Source organism: Mandrillus leucophaeus, unplaced genomic scaffold (genome assembly GCF_000951045.1).
Source record: "Mandrillus leucophaeus isolate KB7577 unplaced genomic scaffold, Mleu.le_1.0 Scaffold1, whole genome shotgun sequence".
Classification (NCBI taxonomy): Eukaryota; Metazoa; Chordata; class Mammalia; order Primates; family Cercopithecidae; genus Mandrillus; species Mandrillus leucophaeus.
Window position 1 is genome coordinate 16,360,377 of NW_012098097.1, and position 16,441 is coordinate 16,376,817.

Sequence of the window (16,441 nt, forward strand, 5' to 3'; positions counted from 1 at the left end):
GGTCAGAGACAGGCCCCAAATGGTGACAGCTGGGGACGAAAGCAGGGTGGGGATGAGAGCGTTTGCTCGGACGAGCAGTTCACTCAGGGTCCAGACCCTGCGGCCTGTGACAGCCTGTGCAGGTGTGGCGGGGCGGCCGGCAGCCGGGTCTGTGCTGCACTGTCCAGATGCACAGGGGTGGGGAGGTCAGATTCTAAGCCGAGACAGCAGCCTATGAAAGAGCAGATTCTAACTGCCAATGCTGTGTGGCAGGGGCCTGAAAACTACAGCCGGGGCCAAACCCAGGTGCCACCTCTTCCTGCAAGTACAGCTCACTGCACACAGCCACATCCACCAGGCAACACACAGCGGGACACACGCCTGCGGCTGCAGCACCATTCAGCCAGCACCGCCCAGACTCCTCAGGCTGCCATTTACAGAACACACTGGCCCAGCCTGCTCTGAGGGCCAGGTGACTCCACCACGCAGGAGGGTCACTCTGCCGCCTCCCGAAACGCCGCAGGAGGGTCACTCTGCCGCCTCCCGAGGCAGCAGAGCCTCGGCAGAGGGACCCATCCGCTCTGCAGAGTGCACCCCTCCCAGCACCTGGAGGCGCCAAGGCCGGGTCCAGGGCACCCCTGCCCCTCCCTGGCCCCTGCACGACTATCGGACAAGGCTGCCGTTTTTGTACCCTCCCAAGAGGCAGTTCTGCTCCTCCATCAGACTGTTGCCTGGAAAGACTCCAACTTCTATTTGAAACTGACAACTTAACAGCAAGTTTTTAATGAAAGAACACAGCGGTTCCACAGGAGCTTCAATTCTGGCAGCGGTATCGGAATAGTAATTCGGCTCAGACATGGACCCAGGGCTGGGCTGCATTTTAGAGGCTCCAGGGCATGCTCACACCCGCATCAAGAAAGCCACAGGCAAAACCAGCTCACAACAGGGTCAGTCAGGCTGGACGGGCAGCACCTCACCAGGTCCCAACCCCACTCATCTCGTGGGCACCACGACCATCTGGCACAGTGAATGGGAATGCACACCCCCAGCCCCCACCCTCTGCCCCCAGGGCATGCTCTGGGCCCTAGCTCCACTTGGTGACAGGGAGGGATGGGGCCTCCTGCTGTCCACACCCGGGAATTCCACGGACCCCTCTGCGTTCCCTAATGGTGTCTTACTTCTTGGCACCCCTTTCTGGCAGGCAGACACCCACTCAGTCCAAGTCCTGCCCACTACACACTCGCCCTTCACCACCAGAGACACTCCCTATACGGTACAGCCCCTCAACAAGACGGTCACCGGCCTCTCGCTGACAAGGCATCCCCTGCACACCACACTGAGCGAACGTGCTGGCAGCGCAACTTACAAATTTCAGCATGTTCCAGTCGAACACGTAGTCGTAGGAGAAGCCCTGGCGATGGAACAGATTCCGGAAAAGCTGCCTCAGGTATGAGTAGTCAGGCTTGTCGTCAAAACGCAAGGAACGGCAGAAATTCAGGTATGTGGCAAATTCGGCTGCAAAACAAGAGACTCAAAGCTAACTCGTGAAACCCAACTGCGACTCGAGGTGTCTGCCAGCGTCGCTGTCTACCTCCTGCTGCTGCACACTCAAGGGGAGAAAGACAGATGCAAAACACCTGGCAGATTTCTAAGACTCTAGGCCTTAAGAAAGCTTTTAAAAAAAATTCAAATCATAAAGCACAATTTCGTTTCATCTGAGGTATGTATCCTGGAGCAATCCTACAAATGCGAAGAGAGAGAGGCCCCACCGCTGCCCATCCATCCCTTTCCAGCCACTTAGGACCCCAAGGCTCAGGCCTGTCTCACCTGCCATCTCTCCAGGGCCTCCAAGTGCTCTCTACACTGATGGGCACTCGGCAAGTAAGTCAAGATGAACAGGAGGGCAGGCTATTACCACCATACACAAAAGCACCCCTCGTTCTGCCACCACCCCTTTGGAAGGGGAGCAACTCTTCTGACAAAACCCAGGCTGAGCCGCCTCAGCACACCCGAGGTGGGCCCGACGCACGTGCAACCCCCATGAGCAGCTCCACTGAGAAGAGGCCTCCAAAGACTTACAAGGGTAGCCTTTACACAACACTTCAATGGGGGTGGACATTTTCTTCTCGCTAATCCTTTCATATTTCTGTCTCTTGGTGGCGGCCTTCAGCCCCTGCCAGGGGAGAGAGCCCAGGTTGAAGTACATTAGCACGTAGCCCAGAGACTCCAAGTCATCTCTTCGGGATTGTTCTGAAAACAAAAGGGAAAGGCGTGAAGAACGGCACTGGCGTGCTCACGTCAAAGCAAAAGATCTGGCTGGCACTTCCAGTGGAGACGAGCGTCAGACACGCACGCCCGGATCACTCTCACCCAGAGCTGCCCCTTATGCATACTAAGGAAATTCCCGAACACATCACAGGTGACTCAGAAACATCCCAGCATCCGCCTGCCCCCATACACCTGGCAGTCATGAGCCAGACTGCTGCAGAGGTCTGAGGACACACTCGCACCCCCAGCTCCCCAAGAGGCTGGCCTCTCCCTGGGCTGAGGCATGGACATGCCCAAAGGCACCCTAGGTCAGTGACCCATGCCCAGGGGCTCACCAATTCCAAGGTGCGTGTTGATGGAGGCGTACCGCGCCGTCCCTGTGAGGTTCTTGTTCTCGCGATAGGGGATGTGCTGGTGGGTGCGTGCGTCCCGGTACTTCTTGGCCAGCCCGAAGTCGATGATGTACACCAAGTTGCCCTTCTTCCCCAGGCCCATAAGGAAGTTGTCTGGCTTCACATCCCGGTGGATGAAGTTCTTTGAATGAATGTATTCGATGCGACTGATCTGCGAGCAGAGCAAGGCGCGAGATGGCAGCCCAGGGCAGTCTCGGGGAGGGACAGCTCAACTGCAGGACGCTGTGCCAGTGGCTGCGTTGTTCCTGCCCCTCAGCCACGGCAGGGTAGTTTAACCATTAGTGAGGGGGACGCCGAACTGACCAAATTGTTCCCCCAGGTGCCTTCAGCAACCCTCCACCCTCCACGGGCCTAGGCGCTTTGCCTTCAGCTCCCACAAAACAGAGAGGTGAGGCGACAGAGAGGGGACAACCCGTCACTAGACATCGGTCTCTCGCAGCACTGTTCTCCGCATAGGCTACACACCAGGATTGGCAGAGAAACTGCACGGAGGTGCTTAGGAATCACACGCAGGTTCCTGAGAGACGGAGGGGCCCGCTGAATGGAAACGTGCTATGCTGGTACCGAGAGGGTGGCCTCCAAGCCACTCAGCTGAGCCACCAGAGCCTCAAGGCTAAGGCTTAGCACATTTCCATTTCCTCTGTGAATTAACAGCCGTAATAATGGCGAGAACAGCACAAGTGAGCGGCTGATTCCATCAGACGGCAAGTGTGTGCCAAGTGTCAGGAAACAGTCCTTACCATTTGGTCGGCAAGCAGCAGGACGGTTTTGAGGCTGAATTTCCTGGAGCAGAAGTTGAAGAGGTCCTCCAGGCTCGGCCCCAGCAGCTCCATCACCATGACGTTGTAGTCCCCCTCGGCCCCGCACCATCTGATGGTGGGGATGCCCACTAGGCGAGGAAATCAGACAGCGTTTCAGTCCAGGCCCTGCCTCAGCTCCACACTACGTCTGCGCTGTGCACACCATGGGGTCCTGGTGACAACCCTGAACGGGGAAGGGGTGATGGAGGCAGAAGACCCCGGCAACGCCGGTCCTCAGGGACCCATCTTCGAGATTAGGCCCCATCTGTTAGCAAGTGGCCTGAGGCAGAGGTTGGACGAGGGCCAAGCGGGCAGGAGCTGCAAAGGGGACAAGGAGGGGATCGAAGCCCCACCTCCCTGACTCTCGCCTTCTAGGGCAGGGGGGCGGGAGACACAGGAAACAGTCATGATGCGGGAGAGAAAGAGCTCAGGCAGAAAGGACCAGCAGAGCCCGCCAGAGACGTCACACCGGAGAGGGGAGGAGCTTCAGGAGAGAAAGCAGCCACCATGGGTTAGGTGAGAGAAGAAAATATGTTCAATTACTACAATGTTGGTAGAAGTATTTGACTGGATAAGAGAAAAATAAAAGCAATGAAAACTTTTTGGGGATTTACACAGTAACCCAAGCTTGAAATACACAAATCAGGGAAGTGAGAATACAGACACAATAAATCTAACAGGAAGAATTTACAGATGGCTGCACAGTATCAGTGAAGGCATAATCAACACTAAAAAGACACACGGGCCAGGTGCAGTGGCTCATGCCTGTAATCCAGTGCTTTGAGAGGCTGAGCGAGAGGACTGCTTGAGCTCCAGTTCGAGACCAGCCTGAATAACACAGGGAGACCCTTACGTCTCTACAAAAAAACTTTGGAAATTAGCTGGGTGTGCTGGCACGCTTCTGTGGTCCCATCTACTTGGGAGGCTGAGGCAGGAGGATCACTCGAGCTCAGGAAATGAAGGCTGCAGTAAGCCGTGATGGCACCACTGCACTCCAGCCTGTGCCACAGAGCAAAACCCTGTCTGAAAACAAAACAAAAAAAATCTACTTTAGAAAAAAATGGGTGAAAGACCTGGACACTTCACCCAAGACTTTACGTATGAAAAGTCAACGACCACAAGAAGATGCTGAGAGATGGAAACACGTGCTGGTAAAGACGTGTGCAGGAACACGCAGGAGCACGCACCGCAGCCTCACGCCAGAGTCAAATTCGAATGCTGCAGCAACAGATGGGTTTCTCAAAATACCACCCCCAAAATATGCCCTTCACTCCTATTTTTTTTCTTGTATCCACAAGAACATGTTTTTTTTGGTGTGTTTTCACAGCACTGGGTCCTTAACTATACACATGGCTCTACATACATACAGCTTATGAACGGCCTGGATAAACCTTTTATGTCCTTCCATGGCAAGACAGATTTTTAGTTTAGTCTTACAGCAAGTTTTGGTACCATTAGGGAAATTTACTTCATTAAAAAAGTTGTTTCATTACTTTATTGTTTTGAGGCGAGGTCTCACTGTCACCCAGGCTGGAGTGCAGGGGCGCCATCTCGGCTCACGGCAACCTCCGCCTCCCGGGTTCAAGCAATTCTCCTGCCTCAGCCTCCTGAGTAGGTGGGACTACAGGCAGGCGCCACCGCGCCCGGCTCGTTTTACTGGCCATGTGTAGCTCCTCTCCTCTGAAGGTGTGTATTTTTTTTTGGCTAAGTTTTTCTATCGTGGTATCTTTTTCCTATTTATAGTAGTTCTTTATAAATTCCGGATACTAAACCATTGTAGGCTTTTTGTGAGGCAAGTATCTCTCAGTTAATGGCACGTTTTTTATTTTCTTCTGGAGTTTCTTGATGAAAAGACTTAATTTTCATGAATATGAATGCCTCTATCTTTTTGCTTTATGAGTGCTTTCAGTATCTTACATTAAAAAATAATTTCTGCCCTCAGCGTCAAAAAGAGATGCTACTGTTTTCTTTTAAAAGTATAAAAGTTACTTCTACTTCTAGCAAAAACAGTAATGGGGCCTGATTCGCCCTCACACCTTAACTAAGGGAAAAAACAAAACACACAGCCTCACACATGACAGGGCAGTTTCAACAACGCCGGCCCGGCCAGTGACTGACAGCCATACCAGCCAATAACAGCCATGCTTGAGGGCGGGAAGGGGCCCCGAGAGGGCGCCCTGGGCTGCCCCCTGCACTGCTGGGAGCATAAGCACAAAGGCCAGACCGAGCAGATCCAGGAACCCAACCTCATCCCAGAAGAGAGCTGAGGAGGAGCCTGCAGAACGTGGAAGAGCACAGCATGCGTGACATTCTCGATGTCCGGCATCCACAGTGGAAAACAAACCTGGAGTCAGAGGTCAACTGAAATGGACCCGGATGTTCAAATCAGCAGAGAAAGTCATGAAACGTTACTACAGATTTCAACTGCATTCCACATCAAAAAGTTTAACTGGCCAGGCTCAGGCCCATAATCCCAGCACGATGGAGGTGGAAGCGGGAGGATCACTTAAGCCCAAGTTTGAGACCAGAAAGAAACAGAGTGAGACCCTCGTCTCTGCAAAAAAATTTTAAAAATTAGCTAGGCTTGGTGCTGTGTGCCTACAGTCCCAGCTACTTGGGAGGCTGAGGTGGGAGGATGGCTTAGGCCCAGAAGTCAGGACTGCAGTGAGCCGTGACTGCACCACTGCACTCCAGCCTGGGTGACAGAATGAGACCGTCTCACCAAAAAAAAAAAAAAAGTTAAAGGCATGAGGCATATACATATACATGTGTGTTTATGTTTGACTTCGGTCTTTTGTATATATGTATATCTATTTTAAAAAGATGTATATATAAACCTGAATACATATGAGATATATATATGCAAATACATATCTACTTTCAGATTCTGGAACAGTTGCATATAAATGTATATATAAACCTGAAAACATATGATATACACATGCAAATACATACCTACTTTTGGATTTTGGAATAGTTGCATTCTGCGCCACAGCTGACCATCCCTAATCTGAAAATCCAAACTGCCCCCATTTGCATCTCCTTTGAGCATCATGTCAGCACTTTTCATAAAGTTTCTGATTTTGGGTGTTTCAGATACTCAACCTTACTACGGATTTGTGAATTCTCTCTCTCTATATATGCAGCATTATGGATTCCCAAATTCTCTTTCTCCACTCCAATGTATCACAGTTCCTTCTTCTTAATACTCATTTTGAAGTTTTCACTGTCCTAAATTCAGGCAACAGATAACCTTTCAAGCTTTTTCCTGTACCCTCACAACAAATGCCTATCGGTTTTGAACCTCTCTTCTTTCTGCCACGTGTTCCAGATTCACCTTCCTTCTTTCTGCCCCAGCCTTGGAATCAGCTGCTTCTCCAAGCACTCAGGACTCCTCTTAACAGAGAGCGATAAATACTTACAACCCACGGAGGCCCGGCGTGCTCAGTGTTCTAGGCTGTCACTCCTTCTAAGCCCTTCTCGTGGCCAGAACTACACAAAGTTCCATCGTGACAGCTTTATAGTAAGTGCTGGTGTCTGCAGGGCAAATAGCCCTCTTCTTCACAGGTGTTTTAATTAACCCTGGCCTTGCACTCTTCTCAGTGAATTCTAATCACCTCGTCATGTAGGAGAAGCGGCTGGATGTCAACAGGAACGTCACTGAATGTTAAGAGCAACTTTGGGAGACCTGACACCTGGCATCTTCCTTTCTCTGAACATAGAGGAGAATTAGGCAAATCTTTCTTAAATGTCCTTCAATAAAGTTTATATATTTTCTGCATACAGAACTTATGTGTCTTAAAATTTATCCCTAGATACCTTTTTGCTACTGTAAGCAGTACTTTTTAAATTACATTGTGTAACTAATTATTGTTGGTTTAACAAAATACATAGATTTTATATTTTGATCTTAAATTTGCTAAACTCTCTAATCTGTTGAGATCCCTATGTAGGAAATGACATCACATCAATATGCCAGTAATGGCAGTTTTTTTCCTGCCTTTTTCACCCCCTGCCCTGCTGAAAACAGTGTTGGGAGGCTGAGGATGATGTGAGCTACACAAACCTCTGCTGCTCTGCAGGGGGGAATGGAAATCTGCATAACCACTTTGGAAAAATCGATCCACATCAATATGCGGACGCCTGCGTTATCTTGCAGAACTGGACATTTGCACGTGCCAAGCAACAGCCACTGCACCTTCAGACGTAGGTGCTAGCACGTGTGCCCCAGACACATGGACAAGATGTGCACAAAAGCACTGTCCCTAAGAGCAAATGCTAGAAGCTCCCCAGGGCTCAACGCAGAATGAGTAAGAGGAAGCTACTTTATACAACTATGTAGATGATCAAACAATGAAAATAAATTACCTAGAGCTGCAATCGATAGGGAAGAATCTCAGGAATACTCTGGAATACTCTGGGTCAAAGAAAGTTACAAAATACAGACTGCATCGCATAACACTAAAACTTTCATGTATTCAAAAGACGTATGTGGCATGGACTCATGATCCATCTGAACTGATGGTGTACTGACTGATGTAACTGACAGCGTACTGACTGGTGTGACTGACGGCGTACTGACTGATGGTGTACTGACTGATGGTGTACTGACTGATGGTGTACTGATGGCGTACTGACATGACTGGTGTACTGACTAATGTGACTGATGGTGTACTGACTGATGTGACTGATGGTGGACTGATGGTGTACTGATGTGACTGATGGTGTACTGACTGATGGTGAACTGACTAGTGTACTGACTGATGTGACTGATGATGTACTGACTGATGGTGTACTGAATGACATGACTGATGGTTTACTGACTCACGTGAGTGACGGCGTTCTGACTGATGGTGTACTGACTGGTGTTACTGATGGTGTATTTACTGACACCATCTTTCTTTCTCTCTCTCTTTTTTTAAACAGGGGTCCTGCTGTCATCCAGGCTGGAGGGCAGTGGCACCATCACAGCTCACTGCAGCCTTAACCTCCCGAGCTCAAGTCATCCTCCTGCCCCAGCCTCCCAAGTAGCTGAGACTACAGGTGTAAGCCACTGCACCTGGCCTGTTTCTTTTTCCTCCCTGCCCCCCAAAAGTCTCAGCAGAATCACCCCTTTTTTGTTAGCTGTCACAATGCACCCTGTCATTCATGGCATTAGAGAATGGATAAAATACAGTAAAAGCAACACGCTCTCGGCTCCCAATGCACTTGTGCTCAATGGACTTACTGCGACTGGTGTTTTTGCAGTAACAAGTGAAGCCAATGGGTTTGAAAACAGAGACCCAAGGCTGCCTAAGTGTGCCAGTCATCCAGGGCCACCCTGCTGCCCTGTCCAGGTGCTGTCACGGTGGGAAGCAGTCACCCATGCTGCTATTTGTCACCTCAACACTTTTCCCTCATGGTGCCCAAAGGTAGCTAAATATATGCGTGGGGATAAAAAAATGGGGGGACAAGGCCAGATACATGAAGACATGCTCCACCCTGATCTGTGAAAAGTTTCAATATAAATGTGGGGACTCAGCATTAATGCAAATAGAAATTTTCATGAAGTTTTCAGCAATTCAACCCTAAAATGATTTATCTAACTGTAAAATGTTTCTAGATAATTTCATTATTTGGATTTTGAAAGTTTCTTGTAGGATGACAAAGAAACAAAAACTTACAAACAGGTGAGCGAGGGCCTGGCACAGGCATGGGGCATGGCAGGCAAATGGGCTCCACAGGGAGGAGCGTTCCTCTCAGACGGGCAGGACAAGGTCCTGGTTGTTGATTTTAATGTCCTCGATACCATACATGTTACATACGTTCTTTGGAGTTGTACGATATTTCACAATAAAAAGATGATGGTAGGCAGTCGCCCACCCTCAACCACAGAACCCAGTTCTACACAAGCACTTCCCTCCTCCCTCCCAGAAACCACGCCTGCCATCTTAGCCTTGACCAAAAGCAGCTGAGAACTAAGTAAATGTCGTTTGCTGAGGGGTTCCCCAAGGAGGGAGTGACCTAAAGCCGCTTTTGGGGGATGTTAGGATCGGAAAGAAAAGAGCACCTACAACAGTCCCTGGGTTTTGCTCACCAGTCCAGTCGGTTTTGATAAAAACTAGGTATCTATCCAAGTCTTCTATCAACACAGCTAATTTTAGTTTCTTTCTACTATTTCAGGTATTGAATCTACTGTCCCAACCAGATTTGGGACAGGTGGGAGCATCTGGGGCACATTCCTGACAGCTGAAGGCCACATAGGGTGGCTGCCATTTCCTTCTCTGGGAGCAGACAGCTGCTCGAGCAGTAGCCTGGGGGGCTAGAACACCCAAGTTCAAGTCTGTCCTCCGTAAAGTTACACAGCCTTCTAAACCCAGTTTCCTCATCTGCAACATGAGGCTGAAGAGCTCAGTACCCACTGCCCAGGGCTGCTGTGGGCAGTGACCGGTGTGTTTTTAATGCTCACTCTTCCCAAGCTGCAGATAACAGAATGCACTCGGCGTGGAGCTTTCTCCTGAAAGGCAGCCTCCATCAAGCAGACGTAAGCAAGATCAGAACCTGGCACCACTGCTTGACTCTCACGTGAAAGGAAGGAAAACCGCAATGAGAGGTGCTTGCTGCCCGTTTTTTCAGAGACAGCAGGACAATCTGCACCATCCACAGTAGACACTGCACAAGGGGACAATCTGCACCACCCACAACAGGACAATCTGCATCACCCACAGCAGACACTGCACAAGAACGGGCGGCGGCAAGATCTGGTGGTTTCTGGATGAAGCAATTTCTTCCCATTATTTGTCAACTCCCTGGTTTTGTCTCAAAGTGAATTCAAGAACCACCACCAGAATGAGGCCTTTTGCCTTCCTGGACATCATTTGTTTTCTAAAATGCAGATCTTTAGATCTTTACAGTATCTGGACAGGCGCGGTGGCTCACGCCTATAATCCCAGCACTTTGGGAGGCTGAGGTGGGCAGATCGCCTGAGATCAGGAGTTCACAACCAGCCTAGCCAACGTGGTGAAGCTCTGTCTCTACTAAAAATACAAAAATTAGCCAGGCGGGGTGGCTCACGCCTGTAATCCCAGCTACTGCAGAGGCTGAGGCAGGAGAATGGCCTGAACCCAGGAGGCAGAGGTTGCAGTGTGCCAAGATCCCGCCATTGCACTCCAGCCTGGGCAACAGAGTGAGACTGCGTCTCAAAAAACAAACAAACAAACAAACAAAACAACAAAACTTTGCCAGTATCCACCAGGTATGTGTGCATTTAACACAGAAGACCTGACCTACATTTTGGAATGGTCAGGGACATGGCAATGCGCTTGAAGCCCAAATGGGAGAAAATCCATTTCTGAAATCCTGTTTGGTTTCCAGGATCCTAGGGAAGGTGCATGGGCAGGAACAGGAAGGTGCAAGCTTCTTTACTCTCTCAAGCCAGTGGCCACAGGGGAAGGAACTTTGCCTGCCAGGGGCCTTCAGCACTGTCTGAAGGAAGTTTTGAGTATCGCAACTGGGGGCTGGGGTGCTGCCAACATCTACCACGCAGAGAACACACCACTACGAATGGCACTAGTGCCAGGGGAAGTCCTGTTCAGGAACCACGTAGCTACCTTTTGGTTCGGGGTTGGCTTCCCCAGTGACCATCCTGGGCCTTTTTCTTTTTTCTTTTTTTTTTTTGAGACAAGAGTCTCGCTCTGTCACCCAGACCTGAGTGCAGTGGCCCATCTCCACTCACTGCAAGCTCTACCTCCCAGGTTCACGCCATTCTCCTGCCTCAGCCTCCAGAGTAGCTGGGACTACAGGAGCCTGTCACCAAGCCCGGCTAATTTTCTGTATCTTTTTTAGTAGAGACGGGGTTTCACCATGTTGGCCAGAATGGTCTTGATCTCCTGACCTCATGATTTGCCCGCCTCGGCCTCCCAAAGTGCTGGGATTACAGGCATGAGCCACCGCGCCCGGCCTATCCTCTTTTAAGGACTGGCTTTCTTCCCTTTGCCCTTGTGTACCCCCGGCTTGCAAGTTCACCTGCAGATGTCTCTCGTAAAAACTTAAGATGTTTTTAAGCGTGCAGGTTTTACCCGACCCCCGCACCAGGCTCCCGCAGGCCAAGGTCACACCGTGCACCACCCTGCTCTCCTTGGCTCGTCACACCTTCAATGCAGGCTCCAGGCCCTTGAGAAGCCAGTCCACCACCAAGGGCCGCCAGACAGGCTCCCCGGGTGGGGTCTCTGCTGAGCTTTCCTTGGGTTGGTGATGGGATTTTTCATTCCTGTGGCCTCCTCTGCTCATGTGAGGCCTGTGTAGGACACACTGGATGACCCTCTCTGTAACGGGCTCCCCAGGACCACAGGTGCTGCCAAAGACATTTTGTGTCACATAAACTTAGAAATGTCAGTTTCTTGTAGTAGCACAGATTACGTTGCTTGTGCTGAGAAAAGATGTCAAAAAAGCCCATCAACAGTCCTCCCTTTCCCGTGACGACAGGGCTAACAGAGGCCCTGAACAAGTTTTCCTTTGGCCGGTTGCCCAAGGGGACTCATCCAACCATCCACCTACAAATGTGCCCCGGAGGCTTCTAACTGGGAGGGCTCCACGGACATGGCACAGCCACTCTTCAGACAGAAAGCCCTGTTCCCAAAGAGCGCACCTGCCAGACCGAAGCTCTGCTGCTGAGACGCGTGCTTCATGGCTCTGAAATCCCTGCAGAGAATGCCCTCCTGCTCCATCAGCTGAACCATTTCAAAGTCCAGGGAACTCGCAAGAGCTGGACTCTGAGGTCAGGACGGGAGCACCCTGCTCCATACTCGGCCCACCATGGAACACCAGGTACCTAAGGCTCTGGGCTGAGGGCTCGCCGAACGGGGACAGTAACTGAGCTGGAACAGGTCATGATGGTCGCCAAGCCCAAAACCCTTGTTTTGCTCAGGAGAAAACGAGCCCAGAGAGTGTGAAGGGACATCCCCCAAGCTGTAAGCAAAGCATGCGAAGGAGCAGAGGCTTCACCCAGGGATCACACAGCAGGAAGGTCCCACCAGCAACAGCCCCAGCGACCACTGAAGGGCACAGACACCAAAGGGAGCATGCATTAAAATTCACAAAAACTTTTGATTTCAGACACCATGACCCGATATGAAGCAAAATTTAAACAAAGGGACAAGATGGCATAAGATGTTTCTTTTCTTTTTTTTTTTGGGACAGGGTCTCACTCTATCGCCCAGGCTAGAGTGCAGTGGTGTGATCTTAGCTCACTGCAACCTCTGCCTCCCAAGCTCAGGCGATTCTCCTGCCTCAGCCTCCTGCATAGCTGGGATTACAGGTGCGTGCCACCACACTCAGCTAATTTTTGTATTTTTAGTAGAGACGGGGTTTCACTATGTTGGCCAGGCTAGTCTCGAACTGCTGACCTCAAATGATCCACCCGTCTTGGCCTCCCAAAGTGCTGGGATTCCAGGCGTGAGCCACCGCACCCAGCCCATAAGACGTATCTTTGTGTTGAGGGAGGGTCTCTGGACCCGAGACTCTCTGAAGGAAGCTGTGACCTCTTCGTCAGGGTGTGGGGAACACTTCCCTCCCTTTTGCCCGGAGCCAGTTTTGGGTTTATTTTAACCAGCAAAGCTGAGTTGCTGTTCTCCCATAGCAAACAGAACCCTGGTGTTCCTCTGTGACTGGTAAAGGACCTACCTCCTCCCTGCATCATCTTGTAGATTTTGCTCTCAATGTGGAGCTGAGGGTGTTTGGTTTTGACACATTCAAGCTTGATGGCAACTTCTTCTCCTGCAGCAATGTCCGTACCTTGGCAAAGAAAGAAAACCACAACAGGAATTACCTGGTGTCCACCAAATACCCAACATGCTGGAGAGATGACAAGCACTATGTGAGTTTTCCAGGAAGGACCAAGTAATGGACGTGTTCTCCTTTCTAGCATAGTAAGGCGGGCTCATTGGCCAGCACATCTCTGGGGGAAGTTATCCTTAGTCCCATTTTCACAACAGGACGAGTCTGAACTGCACAGAAAGTCTATGCGGTTTCCATCACCCGCCTACCAATCTCCAGGTGCTGCAGCTCCCTCTCCACAGTAGCCCTTTTGGTCTGCGTCCTCCCATCAGCCCTGACCAGGGCCCCTGCATCCACCTGCCCCAGACAGCCCATGGTGGAGCTCCAGGGTGCCATTCCCTTTCCTCCATGCTGCCTTGACAGGCCTCTGGGAGGGGGTGGTTTGAGATTCCCCCTGAGGAAGGGCTGGGTTTTTCCCAACAATCACAGCCCTAGTCCACCCAGGCAGGCAGCGGGAGTCATCTCCAGCCAACCTACTGCAAACACCCTCCGCCAGGCGGAGGGAGGCCCTTCTCCATTCCTGGGGCCACAAAGCCAGAAGAATCGCCTGTTTTCAAAGCCCGAAATGCACCACCTACCAACACACACCGGTCGCACATCTTTCGTCAGTCAATGGCTAAAACCAATGACACATCTAATATCCTGATGACTGGACTATGAGTTTGGAGGCAAAATTACACTTTTTATCTAGAAATGTTCCATCTCTGCTTTACTCTGATAAATGACAAACGTGACAGCCACCATCCCTCTCAGGTTCACCCACAAATACTCCTGAGTTTGAATCTGGCCCAAAGCCTTCCCCAAATCCACTGCGTGAGGTATCCCAGGAGCTTTAACCAAAGAGGAGAGAAAAAGAAGCTGCACACAGCACATACTCAGCTCTCTCCTCTTCCATCACGGATCCCTTCGGAGTATAAGACACTGGAATCGGCCGGGCGCGGTGGCTCACGCCTGTAATCCCAGCACTTTGGGAGGCCGAAGGGGGCAGATCACGAGGTCAGGAGATCGAGACCATCCTGGCTAACACGGTGAAACCCTGTCTCTACTAAAAATACAAAAAATTAGCCGGGTGTGGTGGCAGCTGCCTGTAGTCCCAGCTACTCGGGAGGCTGAGGCAGGAGAATGGCGTAAACCCGGGAGGCGGAGCTTGCAGTGAGCCAAGATCACGTCACTGCACTCCAGCCTGGGCGACAGAGCGAGGCTCCGTCTCAAAAAAAAAAAAAAAAGACACTGGAATCCTTCCCAACAGCGTGGCTATGTGCAAAGGAATTCACACTAGCTTCAGCAGCCCAGACAGAGCCCTGGGAGAATTCTTTCCCTGGGAGACTAGTGCTGGGCAAAGCGACCTGGCTAGTTCTTAGTGACTCAGTTTCTCTTGTCAATGGAGATCAGTGGTGAGGTCTGACATCTGTTTCATGAGCGTCGTGGAGATGAATGAGCTCTTTAAGATTCCCTGATGAAAGGCAGAGTAAGGTCAAGTGGGCACTAGAGCCGTCTGCTGACATCCACACACGTCCACTGAACACCCAAGAACTCCCTCGTCTGCCCAGATGGTGGCACGAGATGTGCCACTTCCGGCCTGGGCCTCAAACCCATCGCCACTGCTGCGTTCCATAGGAATCGCCATCATCAGGTCATCGCCAATGACCATTCTAGATTTAAGAACGTCACTTACTATCAACAGAGGCTTTTCAGAGCACTCAAGGTAATAAATTTTGTTCTTCCTGCCTACAGCTGGGACAGTCTATCCAATTACAAGAGAAATGACTTCATCGAAAAATGTACTGTGCAAATGAAAATCGAACTCTGAGTTCCTTTAAGGACCTGGACTCTGAACTGAACTCGCCAGCCGGGAGGGAGGGTGACTCATCCCACTAGTTATGTCAGCAGCTCCCTGAACCCCCAAGCAGGCGCAGTGCAGCCTCGGACAACACCGCCACCCTCGCCAGCTGGCAGCCCAGTGACTCCACGGCCTGGGGCCGATGGCTTGGGGCCACACAGCCTGCTGACTAGCATCTCTCGCTCCACTTCTCTGTAGATGATACAGCTAATGTCTGCCAGTCACACCTGCAACACTGACTGTCGTGGGGCAAGGTCATCACCAGCCGCTCCGGCACACACCACCAATCACACCCTATCATGGGGCTGGGACCTCTTGCTGTGCAAGCACACAGAGCCAGCCCTGCTGTGGAACCAGACACCAAGGTTGCCCCGAGTCTCTACAGGGGAGCAGAGGATGCAGGCCCTGCACACAGATGTGAGGACGGCAACTCTCTGGGGCCTCCAGCAGGCACCTCATCACCTGCTATGCAGAAGCATCAAGCAGCAGAGCATCATGGTCTGTGCATTCCTTGGGCACCACCTGCCTCAAGGTCGCTGAGCACTGCTCAGACCCCCTGGCCTGCAGCCCTGTCCCACCTCACCCACCGGGGGCACCCCACACTCTACCAGCCGTGCTGCTCAGCCAGGTCCTCCAGCTGCCACCAGTCCACAAGGCAGCACGGAGGCACTGAGTAACTGTGGTGGCAATCTGGCATCGCTGCAGCATTTTGACCTTATTATACACAAATTTTGGTGTGCAACAGATTGAAAATTACAAGCCTGGTCCTTCACCGCAGGTTAAATCTGAGAAGCACAACTAAAAGGGGAATGAGAATTTGAAAGACCCTGAGCCCTGGGTGTCAGAATCAAAACAAACCAAAACCTGGCGGCACACAGATCACCAGGTTGTCTGGGTTGTCTGTTTCTACAAAGGACATTCCATCAGCAAAGCAACCTCAACTCTTCCCTGCAGCTCAACAGTCCTGGTCTGCGCTGAGACAGGGCTTTCCTCAGTCCACGTTTGGGTGTCCGTTAATGTTAATCCTACAAAAACAAAAAGATGGCCCTCAAGTTCAGCAGCCAAAAGCAGATGGTGGCCGGGTGTGGTGGTTCACGCCTGTAATCTCAGCACTTTGGTAGGCTAAGGCTGATGGATCACTTGAGGTCAGGCATTCGAGACCAGCCTGGCCCACATGGTGAAACCCCATCTCTACTATAAACACAGAAAAAATTAGCCAAGCGTGGTGGTGTGCGCCTGTAACCCCAGCTACTCAGGAGGTTGAGGCAGAAGAACTGCTTGAACCCAGGAGGCAGGGGTTGCAGTGAGCTGAGATCGTGCCACTGCAC

At 51.1% G+C, this 16,441-nt stretch overlaps 1 protein-coding gene across 3 annotated transcripts in view; it reads right to left on the bottom strand.

Moving 5' to 3' along the window:
* CSNK1D (casein kinase 1, delta) overlaps window positions 1-16,441 on the bottom strand; it is a 39,192-nt gene that overhangs the window by 11,082 nt on the left and 11,669 nt on the right. For 2 of the 3 annotated variants that reach the window (XM_011998378.1, XM_011998451.1), the window contains exons 1-5: window positions 13,121-13,596; window positions 3,401-3,549; window positions 2,583-2,811; window positions 2,059-2,229; window positions 1,346-1,494 (exon numbers count right to left, since the gene is read on the bottom strand). In XM_011998378.1, coding sequence (XP_011853768.1) covers window positions 1,346-1,494; window positions 2,059-2,229; window positions 2,583-2,811; window positions 3,401-3,549; window positions 13,121-13,364 — 942 coding nt within the window. In that variant the 5' untranslated portion in view covers window positions 13,365-13,596. Of the gene's footprint in view, window positions 1-1,345; window positions 1,495-2,058; window positions 2,230-2,582; window positions 2,812-3,400; window positions 3,550-13,120; window positions 13,597-14,148; window positions 14,316-16,441 lie in introns of those variants that run through there. The other variant, XM_011998526.1, reaches the window with a different exon arrangement.